Source organism: Streptopelia decaocto (assembly GCF_964273445.1).
Source record: "Streptopelia decaocto genome assembly, chromosome: 4".
In the NCBI taxonomy this organism is placed as follows: domain Eukaryota; kingdom Metazoa; phylum Chordata; class Aves; order Columbiformes; family Columbidae; genus Streptopelia; species Streptopelia decaocto.
The window spans coordinates 12133192-12154492 of NC_138658.1; the positions used below are offsets into that span (position 1 = coordinate 12133192).

General features: G+C 40.1%; 1 protein-coding gene across 1 annotated transcript in view; it reads right to left on the reverse strand.

Moving 5' to 3' along the window:
* Positions 1-1448: 1448 nt before the first annotated feature.
* Positions 1449-21301, reverse strand: part of TNIP3 (TNFAIP3 interacting protein 3) — a gene marked incomplete at its 5' end in the record, with an annotated part of 43582 nt that continues 23729 nt past the window's right edge. The window contains 5 exons of the mRNA XM_082051204.1: positions 1449-2259; positions 10603-10663; positions 13882-14040; positions 16764-16889; positions 19859-19975. Coding sequence (XP_081907330.1) covers positions 2228-2259; positions 10603-10663; positions 13882-14040; positions 16764-16889; positions 19859-19975 — 495 coding nt within the window. The 3' untranslated portion in view covers positions 1449-2227. The remainder of the gene's footprint in view (positions 2260-10602; positions 10664-13881; positions 14041-16763; positions 16890-19858; positions 19976-21301) is intronic.

Consider the following 21301-nt stretch of genomic DNA (forward strand, 5'->3'; position numbering starts at 1 on the left):
GAAATAACTCACCCTCTCACACTTGTCTGGGTCACTGAAGAAAGCATATCCTTTGGGGCTGCTTGAGTCTGACAACGCTAATTCAAACAGATGACAGCACCTGCATTTGGGAAACATACATCATTATTAGAAAATTAAGAGGAAAAAACTGTAGAGGCATTTTATATGCATTTTAAAATATACAAATTCGTTATCGTATAATACAAGGAATACCCCACACTTAGCATGATTATGATCTGTGTAAGGCTAGGTTTACAGTATTGTGCCTAAGCCAGCCAAACTTTAAAAGCCTGTGACTAAACCAAGAAAATAATAATTTAAAAAATTATATCCCTGTAAACTCTGTTTTCTTATGGTGAATGACTTGCACTGAATCATCCGCTTGGGCCAGATAATGCCTGCACAAGTTGTCAGATAATGGGAAAAGCTCCACAAATGGAAGGCACAAACCTTTGCAGTTAGTTGGGGAAAACAGTGGAAATGAGTGAAACAGGGGTTTGTTGCCTCCCACAGCAGCTACACAGAAGCTCATCTGTTTGGAGGATTCACGACATCTTTCAGTGCGGGGTGCTCTGCCCACAGCATTGGTCACCTGCTGAGAGCTCGCATTGAATTAGGTTACATTATAATTGGATTTTCCGAAGGCACCACATTAGCATTTTCCATGATCTCACCCTTATTAGCCAAATCAGTAATCAGGAATAGTATGGTTATATTGTTTGCTAGTCAAACTATCTGCTGCTATAGTGTCTGTAAGCCAGCTCCAAATTCACGCAGAGATAAAAACCTCCTGTCTCTCTACAGAGACTTGGGAGTTTATTCTGTAGCTAATGTTGCAGTCAAACTCTAATTTCAGTAGTTCATGAAAAAGCAATTTCTCTCCAGAGGCTGGTTCACTCAGTGCTTTGCTCCTATTCTTTCCAAGTCCGTATCACAAGTTAGGAGCACTGTTTATTTGATCAGTGTAGGCAAAAGCAGCATGACTGTAAAATTTCACAGCAGAAAAATCCTTGCCCATGGACTGTTCCCCATTGTGTCCAAAAATCAAATGCTGAACATGTTTTATCTTGTAAGGTTACTATTTTAATGCACAGGCCTTTGTATATTGATAGGAATGGAAATATCTATTCTGAAAGCAGAAATGACGCATGCAGGCAATCTCTAACTGATCGCTTTGTATAGCTCAAAAAGCTGTTTGTGTAAGAACTTAAAAGCACACAATCTACTTCTGAGCTATTAGGAAAGCACATAAGACATCTCACACAGCTTCTTATGGTGCAAAAAATCTCTGATCCTTCTTTCAGGTGGGATACCTGCCCGAAGGGAAGAGTCAGTCTTGCAAGTAAATTATCAGATAACGTTTGCTTAACAGCCGTTCACCACAATTTTCTGAAAAATTACATAGTCTAAATACAACTTCATTTTAAAAGCTCAGTTTTATTCCCAGGTGAGAGGTTACAGAACAATGTTCAGATTCATTACAGCTCGATTCATTACAAGAATTATTTGGAAATATAAAGCCATTTTCACTAACAAATTAAACCCATGAAATCTTTCTGCTAAAATTTTACTGATACAAATAAGTACATGCAGGAAAAACTGGTTACATTTTTCATATAATTTTGGAGGAAACAGAAGGAGAGCTGGCCTTGGCTCAAAAAGGGGAGTAGGCACCTTCTACCAGGCCTGGCATCAGTGGTGCCCTGCTTACAATTGCACAAATGTGTTAAAACAGTGAAGCAGATTTCCTTTTTACTAAACAACCAAGAAAAATTGTACAGAATACAAGATGGTACATCATAAACAAATCATTCAGTGGAATCAAATTAAAAAGACTATAATTCTCAAACAAAAAATATCACAACCCTATTGGGCTTAAAAGCTCCTGAATTCAAACCAGATGTGACTGTTGCTGAATCCCCAGCAATAGCTCCATCTTTTATCATAAGGCTTTTTAACCGATTCTCACAAGCAACACAAACAGCATCTTCGGAACAAAGGGCAATAATGCTTCCCAGCAGAGTTTAACTGGATCCTGAGGATCACTAGCCTGTATGATCTGCTTTTTCTATTGTCCTCACAGGGATTTCAGCAGGCATAAATAATGTGCACTGAAGAGATAAGGAGCTAGGAGGAAGAAAAAAAAAGAAAAGGCAGAGCAAAACAATAATGAAGTTGCAAGACTAGCTTGTAGTCTTTGGTCTACACTCCTCCAGGTCATAGGCTGTCAGCGATGGGCTCCCTTCTCTGAGGATGAATCTGCAAAAGTAAATTAATACAAATTATTTTGACACTGAGAAACGCAACTCACTTATGATTAATTTCCCTCTATATTGTAACACACACGCACACAGAATCAATACTGTAATTTATTATGAACCTGTAACCAACACAAACGGCAGTAAGAGCGAAGAAGCAACAGAGGGCAGGGAGATCACAGAGTGCACTAGTAGTCTCTCGACTTTCATCTAATCCTGATTCTTGAGACAGAGAAAACAGCAGGCTCTAATAACCTAAAGCCCCCGTGTAAAATCTTTCTAGACCTCTAAAAAGAAAGCTGACATTCAGCAGTGCTCATAGGTATAATTAGCATAAGGTGCACCCAAGGGAGTAGGTCAGTATGACAGAGGGAAGAATTAGGTCATAGTACCTACTGTTAAGTAGGTGTCTGTGGTTCACAGATGTATTTGACAGTAACTCGCTCAAGCTAGGAAAACAAAATAAAATCAAAGAAAGGAAATATATTATTGCCAGTGTAACACATACTTCCTTCCTGAAGTTTCAACAGATTCTGGAAATGTTGTTACATGTTGCTAGTAGCACACACCCAAGTGCACACAGTACTTTGCTTACGAGGGAAACATTAAGAGTGAAATATTTCCAGCAGGGTTTTGAATTTGCCTAGGAGAACTGCTCTGCAGCTGCTACACAGTAACCCCATCATTCACCTCCAAACCCACAGTGCTGCTGATATCCAAATATATAGGAAAGAAAACTTGATTGAAAAGGACCACGTTTGTAGCAAGCAGTACAGTGAATCATCAATTTTGGTGACACCTTTTCCTTGCAGGCAGTAAAATTCGTGTTATTGGTTCACGAACGCCAGGAAGAGAAAAAAATCAGCAGACTGGCTCTTTGTGCAAGAAAAATAAATGTAGGTATTTGTGTTCATTTCATTTCAAATAAATAGCCCTCTCTAAGAGCAAAGAGGGTGGAACAAAACTTTTCTAACAAGAAATATGCTTCTAAGCTTCACTTAAAATGTTGCTATTTGTATCACAATATAACTTGTGGAAAAAAACGAAACAAAACTAAACAACACCAAACACCAAAACCCACAACATAGAGAACTTGTATATTCAAACACCTCAGGCAGCTATACAGTGGCAATGTCCCACAATAATTTTTGTTCTTTCTTAGTCCCACTGAGACACACTGAGGTTACCCTGCTTATGCCAAGATGCTTTTGGCTCCTTAAGTGCTTGCCCAGCTGGTACAAACCAGCAGATACCACAACACTGCAGGCGTGGTCTGCCAGAGAGGAAAGATAAACATGATATAACACACAGTTCCCAAAAACAAAGAGTGTCTCTCACCTAGGATGGCACTAATAATTCAGAAAACCTTCTAGATATTCTGCAGTGTAAGCCGGCTTCAGAGCCCCATAGACAGTAATTTTACACTTAAAACACATGCAATAGGCAAAGAAAGGTAGACTCCACTTGCTGCAGTATTGCTGTTACTTTAACAAGCAAATGGGACAGAATTAATTTTTTACGTTGCTTCCTTGGATGATCAATGAGGAACCAAGGATATTTCCAGATAGCAGACACAGGTTTCATCAAATTTCACCAGGAGAGAGAATGAGCTAATGAAAACATCCACCATGTCACCTGTCACCAGAAGATCACCCTCAAGGTTCCCTTTCAGGCAATTCCCTTTAAATATCTTGATTTTTACCTACGTTTCCTCCTCAGAGGAGAGGAAAAAAAGAAAAGAAAAGAGGCAAAAAAGCCAGTATGTGTGTTTGAAGCCATTTAAAATCTAACAGTAGTAAATGATAAATCCTGATATGTTGTTTCATAGAAATAAAATCATCACATCATGCAGTTTTTTAAATTATATATCCTGTTCCTCTTTGCATGAGTCTTTTCTGCATGGTACCTTGAAAAACTACATTTTCTGTGTTCTTCAGTTCACGTTGACTTTTCAAAGCAATAACTTTCTAAAAACTTCTCATGCTCTGAAGTTAGAAATTAAAGGTGTGCTAATGATCTTTGTGTTACGTTGCAGTAACTGACATCAATTCATATCGGTAAAAATCTTGAAAACAATCACATTTTCATTCCCAGAGGGAATGGCAAGCTGCTAATTAAATTTATGTCTCGACTGCTTGGGAGCACAGATAATTTCTAACGTAACGTATGCACTGAGGACAGGCTAATAGTAAAATTGTTTAAGGGTTGGGATTTCTTCCAGGAAAATTAAGATGTCAGTTAAATGATTTTTTTTTCTGTCTGGTTTTCATTTAAGACCTCCATAAATCCATTTTTCAATTTTTCAGTTTTCACCTCTCCCTACAGATGTCATTATTTTCAGTGGAAAACCCCACACTTCTCCCTCTCCTTCCAATTAGCTGTAATTATAACAACATTAGCAGCAGAGTAGGTACCTTGAGGGTAAAAATCTGGAAAGCGGCTGAGTATGGAAGGGAATAAGAGATTATATTATAATGAAAGTAAGCAGACACATCACACTTCATGTCTTGATCTGGCCATCTCTAGGGCTTTGCATGTTGATTTCTGCTTTCCCTGGGCATGCCAAGATGAGGTGAGGACCAGCTGCTCTCACCTCTCCCACAGGCCTCCAGAGCTACCCCTTGAACCAAGAGGCAGGTGATGGGCTATGTTTTGGCTTCTCCCACTGCCTGGCATAACTGGATCCAAAACACAAATGTACTGTTTAGGTTCTGAAGGTAACGAGGGGCAACAGGCACAGACTGAAGCACAGGAGGTCCCATCTGAACGTGAGGAAAATCTTGTTTACTTTGAAGGTGCCAGAGCCCTGGAACAGGCTGCCCAGGGAGGCTGTGGAGTCTCCTTCTCTGGAGACATTCAAAACCTGCCTGGACACATTCCTGTGCAATCTACTCTAGGTGAACCTGCTTTAGCAAGTGGGTTGGACTAGATGATCTCCAGAGGTCCCTTCCAACCCCAACCATTCTGTGATTCTGTGATTCTGTAACTGGGGTTCTTAAATGCATGTACTGAGACTCTTTCTGCCAAGAAAACAAATACAGTAAGATTAATTTTGAAAGTAAAGATGGCAATACATGCCAGCGACACGTGAAAAGGTTCTTGTTCTGAGTAGGCTTTGAGCAATAAACCTATTTTCCAGAGAATTTTTCATTAAAAACTGTATTCAGAGAAAATCTCCAAAATTGATCTTTTTTTTTCAACTGTCTTTCCAATTTTACACAGTTGGATAAGGAAGGAGGTCAACACTGCTTGCCAAACAAAATGACACTAAGTACACTTGCTGGAAATCATTCTGCTTTGCTCCTAAAAGAAAACAAACAAACACACACGCCTAACCAACTGAGAACAAAAAGATCAGAAACTGGTTCAGATACCAGTTTCAGCAATGCTGAGTGACACAGCACAGAAAGAGTTAGGAGCCAATGTCGCTCCAAAGAAAGCAAGCTGGTCAAACAAGGCTAAGCTTGGAGAATTTAAGCACAGTTTAGGACCTGCACAGCAAAGTCCCAGGGGAAGGTCCAGGCCAGAGGCAGACAGGAAGAATTATCCTCTTGGAAATACACTGCTGGTACAGTGAGACAACATCTCTCTTCCTTAATCTCTACCCACCTCCCATCACTTACCTTTACATGTTGCCCTTTTCTCTTTATTGTGACCTTCAAGGAAACCCCTTCACTTCTGTGGACGCCTGGTGATTTCCCCCTAATCTTGCTTTGCAGACAAGTGGTTCCCCTGTGAGGACTACCTGAGTGGTCTTGCCCTGGCAGCCTGATGTCCATTGCAGCCTACCTACAGAGCATGGCTGCACACAAAACATTCCTATCTATCCATCTCTGCGCCCTGCCTGCTTTCAGCTGGAGAACTTCATGTTTGGGAAGGTATGGAGAAGAAATGTTTATGTTCACAGACAAGCTGAGCTCTTGTATGACTTATCTGAGGTTTGTAAGCAGTTTAACAAGAGGTGTGACATGAAACTTTCTGCACACAAATGGGAAGAAAATGCTAGTAAAATCCGGCAAATAAACCTGAATACAGCCCACACCCTCCTATTTACATCTAAATTGAGTATCTCTGGATTCAGTTCAGATTCCAGTGGTGGCATGGAAAACCAAACTCTTGAAAAGATAGCAGTGTGAAAGAGCAAGAGTAAAGGATCCAGGTTAAACCCTCACCTTCCTGTGGCCGGGCAGACACACAGATGGCAGGTAACTGCACCCTGCAGCACAGCCTGGTGTGGAAGTCACCCCAGCCTACAGATATGCCTTTAGTACCTGCTGCATTGCAAATGTGCAAGGGTGTGGAATACATCAAGTCAGTAAACACATCGTCAGAGACAGAAATTTTTTCCCATCCTTTTGGAAAACTATGTATTATGCGGTAATTTTTTACTGTCCCATGCCATCCTTGTCAGGTCAAACTGCCTCCAAGTTCCTCTGTTCACCAATGGAGAGGCTGTGCTTTTCAAACTATGAAGCCTATTAAAACCATTTCTAGGGTTCCAAGGCCAGAGGGGCCTAAGGGTTCTTTGTTAACTCCCTAAAGTAAACTCCCCAAAGCCAGAGACATTTTTAAAAACAAGTTGAGTGGTCTATATTAAGCAGTCAGGGGGATCATCAACCTCTGGTTAAAGAAGGCAATTAAAAAATAACTGTGGGCAACTCTGGACAGATTAAAAAAAAATGCAAAAAAAAAAATTATTAAATCTTGATTAATGCATCAAAAACATAAAGAAAGGCTAAGTCTTATCCACAGAATTCCATCCTGGATCCCAGAATGTCTACATACAGACAGTAGCTTTTATTTTACTTTTTAAGCATATGGAGAAGTAAAAATAGTAAGTGTAATCAAACACGCATACCAAGATTACTAGTTGTGTTTTGTCACCTCCACACACACTCCTGCCATCATATTTCCCTGCCCTAGGTGAACTAAGGCAGGGATAAGATGCTCGTGCGTGCTCTCGCATCATGCCCTGAACTCTGTGTTCAAGAAGATGCTGACATGATGCAGCAAGCCTGTGGCACCTCTGGGAATAACTGCCTCTCTTCATGGAGCATCTTCAGCCTTACATCCCACAAGGGCTACAGACCCTTCTTTTCATCCAGATTAAACACTAAAATGTCCCATAGGTTAACTGTATAACACAGAGGCAGATCACTAAAACCAACTCCTTATGCTCAAGTACTGCAAGGCCTACAGACCTTTCTTTTCAGTAAGATTAAATCCTTGAGTGGTCTGTAGATACTTAGCTGCAAAATACAGAGACAGGTTACTTCACCGACAAGAAGCATAGGATAGTTCTATGACACTTTAGTCAAAGAACTGAGGACTACCCAGCACATCACTGAATGTCACTTAACTGACACATATCTTGGGAAAGAGGGAGCTGTGGTAGCCGTGTTTAAGTAACAAGTGATGTTCACAACTCCAAACTCTGCACAGACACATAAGGTTTTGCAAATAGACATGTTTCGTTGATGTAATCTTAGTAGCTTCCTTTAGCTTTGCTCTCTTCATAAAGCTAAAATGTACAGATTTCATTTAGATAATGAAAAGTGTCTTCCTACCATGGAACATTTCTTGTTCATTCTCATCTTGGAAAGGTTTGATGCAAAAAAGGGTAGAACAGAGGGGTTTGAGTGTTTTTTTAAAATCCTTTTCCCCACCGGTTCCTCTCATCCTTCCCGCATTCTGATTAAGTTATTTCTAGGCTAATTATAAAAGGGCTCAAATAAAAAAGTGCCAGATCCAAACCATCATACCACTGTGAAAGTTCAGTGTTGGAGATAACACTGCTCCTCAGGCTTGTATATAACTGATCCTCTGTCAACTACCAAAACATAGATTTGTGGGGAAAATAACATTCTGGAGTAGAAACTTTGGGAAATAGGATCAAGTAGGTTCAGTACCTGGGTGCAAATACCTTCCTGCCCCACAAAGGAGGGGAGAGAGGCAGGAAGACACAAATCTAGGTACATCTGTATGAAACCACACACACACAAAATTCCTCCTTGATAACAATATGCCTTTACAGTCCCAAAGACATAGCAAACTAGATATCAAATCTTTGTCCCAAAGCTAGTTAGAGTTGCTGTAGAGAGTCTCATATATTTCAGATATCTTTAAAACAGACTTTTTTGGATGGCATGTAATAGAAAATAGCAGTTTTCTGGTTCATTTCACTTGTGTCCAGCTCTAAAGTTGCAACCTGTGACCCATGTTTTGTAATTATCCCTTAAGAAAAAACACCGAGTGTCAAAAGAAAATTTGTTCAGCTAAGGAAAATGTAAAGGTTTTCCCTAGAAGCACCAATCTACTGAAATAGAATTTCTAAAGGAAACTGCCTCATGGCTGGGAGTTGCTGCATGATGATTTGTTTTTCTATAATGAAGGCCTAACTCAGAAGAGATAAGATTTATTGGTGAGTTTATGCCCTACTGAGGAAATGAAAGATGAGAAATTAGACTCAGAAATGTTGCTACACATAGTAGCTCATTTAAACCTACCATTGTAATTAGCACTCAGACAAAATAGGACAAAAAAATTGGAAAGATCAAGAGTATTTTCAACACATATTCTTAGTGTTTCTATTCTTCAAACCTTTCTCAAAATTATTTCCTTAAATGTTGATTTTATATAGGTGACTACATCAAATACATAAACCCAGGCTAGTGCGCTTTGATAGTAGAAGCTGGACTTCTCTATGATCGATGGCTAATAAAATAATCTTTGTTTTATCAGACAAATTAAAAAGAACAAGAGCCCTGAAGATGTTAAAGCAGACATCCTACACAGCACTATGATGAGACTAGCTGAGAATTCCTCTTTATGGGAACTGAAGAAAAAAGGGAAAGGAAAACTCTCTAAGTGTTCTACTTACTGTCTCACTGAGAGGAGGTATTTGAATATCCTGGACAAGAAGTAATAATAAAAAGACAGAGCATGGCTTTTAAAAACAGGTTTTTTTCAGGGAGACAGAAGTCAAGTCATATAAGCAAGCAGGCTAAAAGAAGGATTTTCTTTTCTTCAGAGCCCCTCGTACTGCCCTTGATCACAGCTGCAGTTGGTGGCCGGACACATTTTGTTTACTATTATAAACATCCTCTCTGTATTCTCTGGTGCAATAAATCACTTTAAGTGGGAGGAACTATAAAATTAATCTCCTCTCTTGCAGTCACAGCACTACTTTCCCTATGACCACATCAGAACCCTCCAAACAGTTGCCATGCAATTATGGGAAGCTCATCCTCCGTTTTGGGAAGATATGTTCCTCAACCTCCCCTCTCTTCTGTGTGAATGTGTACAACAATAAACAACAGAAGAGCTCCTCTGCAGCCATCTTCTTCTTCTAGATGCTACAAAACAGTTTTGATGATGAGCCCCTGCCAGCCTATATGGTACCACTCACACTGAAATGACAGACACGTGAAGCACACACACTCCCGTTGTGCACACCATCAAGCTTTGCTGGTCCCCTTGTGCAGAGAAGGGTGATGTATCGTTCATCTGAGATGGTATCTCTACAAATGGGCCACCAGACTTGAGAACAGAACAAACACAAAACTTTAGGTGCCAGAATCCTCAACCACTTTTGAAGGGAAAGGGGTAGTTTAGGGGAGTTTCCAAAAGAGAAGATCCAGAGAGGCAGATTTCCACCCAGAACAACGTCCTTTCTTCCCTGTGCTCTCTGGTGTCTATCTTTCGAGTGGTCTGAACCAAGTACTTCAAAACACCCAAGAGCTTGGCATGGATTCAGCTCCAGGCACAGGTATTAAATACTCCTCCTGCTTTCCAAAAGAGAGCTTGCACTCACACTTCAGCAACTAATTAACTTTGTGCATTTAAATGGTTTTATTTTCAGACCTGGCACCTTAAACTATCAGAGCAGATCAAGCATAACAATGGGTATTTTGTTTTTAAAGTGAAACAACATCCTAAAGCCTGTACTTTCTTATCAAGGACTTCTAAAGTCTGCCCCATCTTGGCCCTCAGGTTCACCATTTCATTAAATTTAGTCTTAGCTGGAGCAATAGAAGTTCCAAGGACAACTCTGAGGATATATTTTCTTCAGGACTCTTAGTAGGTGTTTAATGAGGTAAATGTGTTATCTTATAGTGTGTGATGGAGACATTTTATGAATTGCAATGAAGCTGAAAACCATCATGTAGATGATATTACATTAGAAACCTCATCTGTGTTGCACATACATCAGCCTCGGCTCTCTGAGGCAAAGCTGTCACATAAGCACTCTACAGATAAATAGTAAAGTTTATTCCACATCCCTCAAAGGCCCTCATTTTAAAAAAGTACATTTAAAATACGCTCTGTACAGCTGTTGTCTTACCATTTGCCTTGTGCTGCACATCTGGCGGAAACTGGTCAGGAACATACCACTGATAGTCTGGCTGCACAGAACAATAAAACATTATTACAGCAATATGGACTTCATAGACACTTCAAACAAAAGAACAGTGACATGTTAAAAATATAATTGTGCTGTAAAGTTTTTACTAGTCATACAAAAGTAGTTTACAAAAAAAAATTCTTATATTTAGCTTTATATTTCCACTGATTGAGTCTCTCAGCTTGCTTCCTTTTTTATGGCATGTGGTTTAGATGCTGCACTCGTCAGAAATATTGGTGTAAAACCTTGCTAGATCCCACAAATCAAAACGAACATTAACAGAAACAAAACAGATTTTAGAAGAGCTTTATAATACACTGTGGCAAAGGAATTAAGGACACTGCAAGATATTAGCTGACATCACATTTTTAACTGGCTCCATCCTCTGTACTAAAGAAGCCCAGAGAAGCGTGGTACACATCAATCTGACAGGTGAAACAGTTCTAGTTTGAATACACATAACACACGTAATATGTTTCAGTGTGATAGGAATAACCCATTTAATAAAGTTCTCTCCCCTCCTCCCTTCCCCACAGGTTAGCACTAGTGTTACAGTTACATTAGCTGTTATTGCATAACTTCCTGAAAATACTGTGGGGTAGGAAAACTCCACATCTTTCTTATGAGAGGAAGTATTGGGAAGGTTGTGTCCACACAAACATAATTTTGTCCAGGGAAATCCTGGAAGAAAGAAATACTGCATTACAGTTTATACCACACACAGTGGTAAATGAACAGCAAAATACCACTATAGAAAACAATTTTGGGACCAGACAGTTCCGTTGAAGTTGTATTAAACTGTCTATGTGGTTTGAATAGCACATGCAAGCCTGCCAAATTCCAGGTAATTACTGCCACAAATTAGTTAAACTGGGAAAATAATTACTGTTTTGCAGAAATTACTCTGACAAAATCCTGAGTAGTCCCAAGGAACATCTTGCAGATTTCAACTTGTGGGAAAGAAATTTCATTGACTTCTAAAGAAGCCTTGCCTAAATTAAGATGGCAGGATGAAGCTGTAGATACAGAAAACAAATTTAACTTTTATGTATGCTGTCATCCGTAGTTACATAGCAGTAACCACTATCATATGCTGTCAGGGAAAAAAGGAACTGTCCTATATTCACTGAAATGATACCATCCACAGGAATTCTTAACTAATTCTGTGCTTGTGAGCTAACAAAATAGGCTTTGATACAAAGCAAGACTCTGCTTTACTGTAAGCACAGGTGGCTTTTCATCTGATGGCTCAAAATATATTTATTTGCATTGCTTTTTTGAGTTTCCATTGAATTTTCTGCTCTCTGATCAACTCTTTCACAGGCGCTTACACTATGCAAACTTGAAAAAATTTCAGAGACTAGTGTGTATTTCACATCAGACTAAGCAAAATGCTTTGACTAACAATGTAAAAAGGAACAAAAAGTTGCAAAATACAACAAGAATGAAAAAACAAAAGCATAGATTAAACACACAGGATTACGTATGTTAACTCAGGACACTCATTAAATTCTAACACCTTTCTTCATTGCTAGCAAATTGCTCAGGGAGGTATCAAAAGCTCAGAGCAGCAATGCTGCACTCACACAGAGAAACAATTTGAAAGAAAACTCAGAATGAAACTGGGAGTTACAAAGCAACCAGTCAAACTGACCCCAGCACTCTGGCAGGAATGGCAAAGTTGTAAACCTGGTGATACCTCACAGAATTAGAAACCCAGATGATGAAAGTTCAGGGAGAAGAGCCAAATAATCTGGGACAGTGTCCAAATTGCCATGAAAAACATTGTGCAATACTTGCAACTGATAAATAGGCAGATAAGCACACTCATGTGTGCTTAATGGAAATTACTTGTTTGACCACAGCTTTTCCGGTGGATTTCTGCAGTCTGAAAGCATTTTGCAAATTCAGCTATAATTTCTCTAATAATTAACATATTTCAATATGCAACAGCTTTAGAGCCAGAAACAGATACTGTGTATTTAGAATGACATCCACCATGCTTAAATGCATTCTCACTAGATTTGAACAAGCACAGCCCACTTAGATGCACTTCAAAAATATTCTTTGAAGCGTTATTTTTCTTGAAGTAGATAACTCTGCCTCACATAGCCTGCCCTAGTGCAAAGTTATTCTTCTTCGTGCTGAGGAAGACAGAACCCTGTTGTGTGCCGGGAAAAAAGGTATTCCTAAAACATTCACAGCCAGAGTGTCTCAGCCTCAGTAGAACCTTATCCTTCATGTAATCCTGTTTCACAGCAGAGTACCAGAGGGAAGATACTACTCAGTACAAGCAACAGCACCTGGAATTTTGCACTTGCAGGTTAATAGCAGCACTGCGTAACCTGTTGATAGTTTGTCTGCCCACCCCAGAGTGCATACAGGGAATGTGAGATTGTGCAGTCTGTCTACAGTGGGATTGTCTGACTGTAGGACAGTTATATTACCTACGAATGCAGAGGCTGCAAGTAAAGAAGGAAAGGCATTTTCCAAAGACAAGGCCAAAGGAAGAAATACCCAGTGTAAGACATGGAAGTAAGACATATAAATCAATAAGCTTTCCTGGACTCAATAAAGAGAAGTGACCAGAATAATGCTGACCACAGCCAGTTTCTCATTTTTGCCACTATCGTGTATGTTGAAGGCCCAGAAGTGGGGTCCAGAGAGTATATCCAATTTATGAATTTGGGTTACTATATAACTAGACAGGCCTCTGAATATGTGTCATGGAAGTCAAGTAATCTAAGAAATTAGTGAGAGTCCAATCAACAAACTGTATTTTTTTAACTAAGGAATGACCATCAGTATCATTGAAAACAAGTGTATAATAATCCCTTTTTTATTCTTAGTGATAGTATAAGTAAATAACATTTGCCAAAGTAAATTTAAAATATATGAGAACATATACAACTTATCAACCATGTATTTAAATTCCTGCAATTTTTCCTCTGTGGGCACAGGCTTCTGTTGGTTATGCACTGATTTGCAGATAGCCAGGTAAGAGAGACTGTACAGAGATCAGGAAGGCTGTTCCAGACCTAAGGCTAATTCTAAAACCAGTACAAAAATCTTTATATGGAATCGATAACGAACTGGGAAACAACAGATTTATTTACTGGTAAGGATGGCACTGTGACAGCACCATGTTATTCTCCTGTGGTCATGATGCTGTGAGAAAAACCAGTGCCCTTGTGAAATGGGAGACAGTGGACACCTTACCGAGTGCTGCTGCTGCTCATGGGGCCTACGAGATGCTGGGTGTGCTTGAGGATCTTGATAGGGAAGAACGAGTCCACAGCTCCGATAATTAACACACGGTGAAAGAAAGAGCGAAGGTGGGTAGCTGGGCCTCTCAGACTGTACTGGGAGGTCTTTTGTCTGTTAAAAAATAAGAAAAGCAAGAAGAAATTCATTAGTAGTGGGAGATTATGAGCAGCAGAATATTCATGTACAAATTCATCAGTAAAAAGTAACAGGAAAGAAACCCTCCTCTCTCAGCATGTGTCGTAATGCTACTCATTTAGCTCCATCAGACTGTTCAGGATTTAAAAATATATTTAAGAAAGCTGACTTATGCCATGCCAGAGTCTTGACACTTTTTATGTGAGTAAATATTAGTTTCAAGATACAGCAAGCACTTTTCTGGGCGTTTTCTACATTCAAGAAACATTTTCGTGACACATAGTTGTTTTCAGTAGTTTGAAATAGAACTACACGGACAGGCACTTGCATAATAAGAAAAATTAATAATTTTGGTAAAGGACCAAAGTTGATGGCCTCAAGATTTGCATCTGCCTTTTCTTTGACCTTCTGTCTCCCAGCAGTCAATGGGAACTTGCCTAAGGACAGAGCAGGGAAGGGTAAAAGAAGCATCACAACTAAATAATTTGACTTAGGAAAACAAACGAATAAATATTCTATATGGCTCCTCTCACATTTAAAATCCTTCACAGGCTCTGTTTAATCAAATCCTAAACCAGGAAAAGACAAACAAGATTTCCAGTGTAAACTCCCAGCACACCAACTACTCGGCAGTGAGTGCCTGTGTGTGTGGTGGCAGAGGCAAGGCAGTGCTCTGTGAAAAAGGAGGAATTGCACAGGGTCAAAAGCCGTGGAGCAGCTGAGGCACTGCAAATTCACACCCTGCTTGTTCTCTCTCTTCTGCCCATAGCCACAGATAATCTGTGGAACAAATTTAGGTCAGCAACTGCCGTTAAACGTGCACAGAGGATAGCTAAAAAGCCTGCTGCTGAGCCTCCTTATGCAGGTGAGCCTCGGGCACAACTCCAGCATCCTCTGTCTCCACAAGAACACACCAACAAGTCCCAGCGTCTGTCCTGCTGCTAATTTCCAGTTACAGAGCTGCTTCTCTGGCAGGCTAAGAGAGGAGGAAGGAAGGAAGAAGGGCGCTTGTTCTCAAGATGTAAAGAGCTCAAACCCTTCAGCTCTTCCCACCATATCTACTGCCAGTGGCTTTGGTGACTGACAAACAGAAGGAGGTGCCAGGAGTGGTAAGAAATTGAGATAATGCCTCAGTGCATCTGAGGACCAGCATTTCAGTGACAACAAACAGGCACAGGAAAATAAAAGCATATCAGCTGCTCTAATGGCCTTTCTAGTTGTTCTTTTGCTTTCAAAGAGGTCTTAATCTATGTAGAAATGAAATATTCAGCCTAATAAATCAACTCCTCAAAAGCTGTATCCAAAGCTGTTCCTGTCAATGAAATGCAGGGACAGTCAAATTGTATATACACATTACACAGCACTTGTACAGCCCTTTGGGTATGTTGTACATGTGCATTGCAGTTGGCATTTCTCCTGATCTAGAGCAGCTGGTGAGGAGTGGGAAAGGCCTTTTAGCCCCATTTTTAGTCCTGCTCTCTACTGTCACTGCTGTGAGAGGTTCTCACGGAGTGCATTGACCAGTTGGAGTTGTTTAAGAAATTCAGTCTTTCATAGTCTCTAGACAATGCAAAAATATAGAGGAAGGAGGCATCTTTGAGTACTCTATCCCCTACAAAAAAAATTCTTTACCTTATTGAACCACGCAGGAGTGGGCTGGTGGGTGGAGGAAATATACCTAGAGGTTACTGCATGCAATACTAACTGATTTGTCGAGGTATTTCTACAAGACTGAGATGCCCTGAGTGGCAATCATGGCATTCCCTCTTGTACCACTATTTGTGTATTTGCAATGTTTCCAAGTAGCCTTAAAGCACTGAGTAGCCTGAGGCTCTACTGCAGCAGTGCCTGGTGTCAGTCAGGACGCTCAACCTGCTCTGCACTCCAGCTGAAGGTGATGGGAGAGAGGGGCCCTTGTCAGCACCTGGACTCTGATCCTGTTGCAAGATCCTACTAGTTTCGATGCATGGGTTGGTTGAGAATAAGTCAGTACTGAAGTTTCTGCTTCACAATGTTGGAGGGCACAATAAATCATCACAGAACACTTTGGGAATCAGTTGTTCTCTTAAAACATTGCACAATTTTGTCAAGACAGAAAACCTCAAAATTACATCATTTTTAAAGGGTATTGAGAAAGCTCAGAGTTTTGCACGCCGTGATTTTGCTTTGGCTTCCTGAATGTCTGTGAACAGAATCCTGACACTACTGCAATGAGATAAAAAGGATGTCGCAACAAAAAAACTATTACAGAGGCTGCTCAGCTAATTTGGATGGAGCCAAGTTGGTTTTTTTTCCCTCAGTGATATTAGCATTACTCTGTAATCCCAAAGCAGAAGTCAGAATTCATTACAGAAGCTTTTTATTTCAAAGCTGGTTTGATGTTACAACTCTTACATCAAGTGCCAGTGAAACAACCAACAATCTTCTGGATTTGTTTTTGGTTCCCCCTCCATTTTAGAACATGTTTGAAGAGTTTTTGCAATAAACACTCCCTTCATCTTCTTAATTTGGAAGTAGTCTCTAATCATTTCTCGTCTTCTTACTGCATTGCTTTGGAATGATTTCACCCCAGGTGGTGACCTCATATAAAACCCAATGTCAATTAATGGAAGCCAGAAAGCCTTGAGTTGTGTGGAAAGTGAGAAAATAAACATAAAATACATATGTGCCAGCAATGGAAGCTTTCTTTTGATTCATACCTGACAGTTTAGTTTACTCAGTTGAGACTGTAATCTCTCATTTATTTTCTGCAATTCTTCTTTCTCCTCATTAAGTCGTTCTCTGTCAGATCTCTCCTTTCTGAAGTCTTCTTCATATATTTGTACCTGCAATCATTATGATCAAGTATGTGAAATTCAGCAGAGGCACAGTGGAAATTTTCATCCACTTTGTTGTTTGGTTGTTTTTTAAACACTGGCCAAGTGGTAGGGTACTTTGCAAAAGGATCCCTTCTCTTTACAATCCTGCAATTAAAAGCTTCCCTCATCTTTTTACACCAATAAAAAGTGACAAGCAATGGCTATTCTCCAATGGCACCTGTCAGTCAAAACAGTCCACACCTTCAGTATTTATAGACCCTTGTAATTTAAAAGGCAGACATCAGTTTTAAATATTCTTATAAATAAGATAGCAAATACTAAACATACAAATCTTTTTAAGTGATAAACAGTAGTAGAACATTTTACTAACACTTTTTTCCAGTTTTCTTTTCAATTATGAGCACTTTAGTCTCCCCTCTGTACCTTGGATGCAAGGAGTTAGCATCCCAAGGAGATGGCAGGTGCTGGCACAACATGAAAAACTGTCTTGTTGCATGCAGTCTGACAGACATTATCACCTTATCCAACCTAACGATGAGCCAATACGATCAAATAATGTCCTGACTTTTTATAGCCTATCAAATACCAATGTGACAAGACTGACTTTAAGCCCTCTTTGCTTTACATTTTTCCATAATTGTCTGCAGCTTTATCCTACCCACTGTGCTTGTTGTTTAACTAAGATGTGGTCCAAAGCACTATTCTGTGCAGAAGTGGTGAGAGTATTTAGAGCCGTGGTCACATATGAATGACCAGAAGACTGGGACTTGTCAGTATGGTCAAGGAATTTAGACCTTGGCTGGAGCACTGTGAAAAAAACAAAAACAAAAACAACTGTAGGAGGCTATTGTGCCCCAAATGTTAGAAACTACATGTGGAAAAAAATAATTAGCCCATCTACCTCTTGTCTGCAATACAGGACTTAAATTCATCCTCTCAAACTGCATCCCAAAGAGTCTACCCACTGCAGTTTAGAAGCAGAGGGAAACGTTATATACACAATTCAAACTGAAAATATAGAGGTTTGACCCTGTCCCTGAAAGATAAGCTGCCTTCCAAATACTGAAGGATGCAATGGCTTAGCTCTTATGTCACCAGGAATCATAGTGCTTCATCCCATTAAAAAAATACCTGACCACCAGAAGCACAGGCAGCAAGTACACAGATTCAGAAGCAAACCACAAATCTGTAAATTAATTGGTATTAAGCTGACAGGCTTCGTTCTTTAGCTAACGGGCAGGCATCCAGCTGGTAAGAAGCTGAAGGTTGATGGTGCTTCTACTGACAAATAACAGCAAAAGCACATTGGGGTTGGAACCACCACCAGAACTTTCAGAGGTCCTTTCCTGTCCTCTCAATTGGTCACTAAATCTCACCAAAGAACTTCCATGCTGTGGGTCATGCCCTGTTCATCATATAGATGCCGTTTTGTTTTGCTGGCAGCAGCACTATGACTTCACAGGACTAGAGAATTGTTAATGCCTCAGGAGAAGAAAAAAAGTCAACACAGGGTTCTACAAATTATTTTCACAACTTACCTGTCACAGCTACTCCTGAATAACACTGTGTAAAATGAACAAAGACTTTCTGCGTGGCTGCATGGGCACTCGGCCCCACAGCCTGTGCCTAAAGGAGACATGAGCGCCCCTGACCCTCTGAAGCAGAGGCAAAGCTGTCATTTGCAGAAATCCAGGTCTCTTGCATCCCTGTCCACCTATATGCTTCTCCCCTCAGTATTTCCTCATTTCTTCTCTCCTGATTCCCTCTCTGCTGTCCCACCTCCCTCTTGCTTCCCAGCTGTACGATCTGCTGAAGCTGCAAGGGAACCAACATTTTCACAGTTTTGCTGTTTTCTCGGTTGCCTTGAGAAAGAGGGGGACACCTTCCAAGGAATTAATGTCTTCATCTCTTCTGCAGTGGCCAGCGATGGGCTGATGACAGCCAAGCTCTAATGAGACTCTGTCACGCTGCTGTTTGTCCCCAGAGTCCCTTCTCCATACAGTTAAAGCCTTCTGCTCCATTTCGTGCAGAAGGAAGTCTGGGCTCACTGTACTGATTTATACAACTAGAAAAAGACATTCATAAAATGGTTACCCCATGAGAATTCTGGAAAAAAAAAAATGGTTTACTCTATTTTATTGTGTAGAATGAAATAATTCATTACTGTACAATCTAGTGCAGGATTTTATTCTCCAGCATGTGGCAAGCATTACATTCGAGAACAAAATCTGGCTCCACTGTCAAACGTGACAGAAACAAGTATTTTATTCCCATTGAATAAAATTCCCATTTTGATCACATCCATTTGTGTGTCAATAACATTAACCCTAACACTGTCCAGAATGACAGATCTAAAAGGTAAAATTATCTGAAAAGTATTGTGTTTTTAAACAGATTTTTTCGTATGGGAAGAAAAAGAGAGCACAAAGCACTTGAATTGCACAGAATGAAGATTAAGAATAATAAATACACTTCTCTATAGTGGCTGCTATGCAGGTTACAGATGCAAATGTTTTGCCTCACGCTTTGAACAACTGCAATGCCAACACGTTGGTTTTCCAAGACCAGGATTCTTAGATAATTCACTACAATTTCAACTTCTAAGAAAAAAGGAGAAGACAACACAGGCAACAGATTTGTCAGTAACTCATGAAGTTTGCCATTACTTCTAGATGAAATTCATCCCCTAGCAGAGAGCTGACAGGACATCTCTCCAAGAGTCCCAAGAGCCATTCTGCTGCTTCAAGTCCTACACAAGGCCTTTCTCCAGTACTCTGCAAGGACTCAGTTTCACTTTGTGGATGTTGCTGTGATGACAGCATCTTAGGAAACATCATTTGAACAGGCCACAGCTCAAGTGGTTCTTCCTTTCAAAAGCTCTATATTATATCAAGTCTACCAGGCATGGTTCTTAGGGGACAGGGCAAAATCGTCCTGCATGAAATCCATCCAGTCTGAATTCCGGCTGTTCTCACCTGATGTCTGAGAACTTCAAGTTGGATTTTCATGTCCTCAAGGCTGTTTGTGTCATCCTTCTCTGAAGGAGTCCCAAGAACAGGTGAGTGCTGCTTTTTCAACACATCCAGAAGGGCCTGAAATGTCAAATATCAAAATTAGTAAACAGATTCACTACATCAAGAGAGTCCTTTTAATTTATTAGAATGTTTACTAAACAGAGATACACTACATCAAAAAAGTCTCTTTAATGTATTAAACTGTTTTCTCTCTAAATAAACAGATTAGATTGAGTCACAAACTTACGGACCAAGATGCAGTTGCTTCAACTATGTACATTAGATATAAAACCCATGAATCTCATATATTCATGACCAGGTCCAAATTTTCAAAGCGCCCACACTACATTCATGAATTTGAGACAATGTTGTTTGAGGACTGTGCTTTTACTTATAACTATAAACAACATTTACCTGTGGAAATCACAGCTGCAAATCTCATTCATGAACACCATTTCTCTGTGCAAGTCAGAATTTGGGAAAACAAAGACAGGAACAGTTGAGGCCAAAAGCAAGAAAACCAAAAACCCAGGAACATAAAAGCAATATTCAAAGATGGTCTAAAAATGTGTCTATAGTAAAGTCAGGCTGACACATTTTTGCAATAAGCGTGCAAATTTCTTCAACTGAAACTGAAGTAAAACCTCCAGCCAAGAGGAAGTAATGTAGTCTCTAAGGCTCGTCACTAGAGGGAGTCATGAATACACACACTACACTGATAATGCTCTTACTCATTTTTCAGCCAAATTCTGCCATAGTTCTTGGCAGGTTTTATTTACTTCTAGTAGTATCACACAGCTCTTCCTTGGACTGGAAAAAAAATTTAAATCACTCTTACGCTCTGTCTATGACCACACGGTACACATATGGTATATTCTATTTTTAGACTATTCAGTACTTTTCAGTGTCTTTTACATAAGATATGGACTCAGTTAACATCTCCCCCTTGCTGGCCACACTCCGTTCATGTCATAAGGGAAGGAGGCAAGATAATTTGGAGGGGGAAGAGGCAGAGAAAGAAGTGGCCAAGCAGGAATACTAGTATCTAAAGTAACCCAAGGACTAGCACATTGCAGTGCTCTGCACAAAGAGTAAAATAAATAATCTAAACACATTTCACCCGGGCATTTAAGTTGGCCATGGATCGCCAGCAGCAGCAAGAATCAGTGAAGTCTGACAGTATTGCGGTACGTATGATACATTCCCTGGCTGACTGCAGCCCAGATCCTTTCCCAGGTGCATGGTTTGCTAGGTGTACTACTCTTCCCCCTGCCTACATGGGATACATCTCAATCTTGCTGACAAGGACAGAGTTACGAGACTCATCTGGAACGCAGGGGACCTCTGGATGTCCAAGAACCTGCTCAGCACTGAGCCAGGGAGATCAAGTTGCTCAGGGCCTGT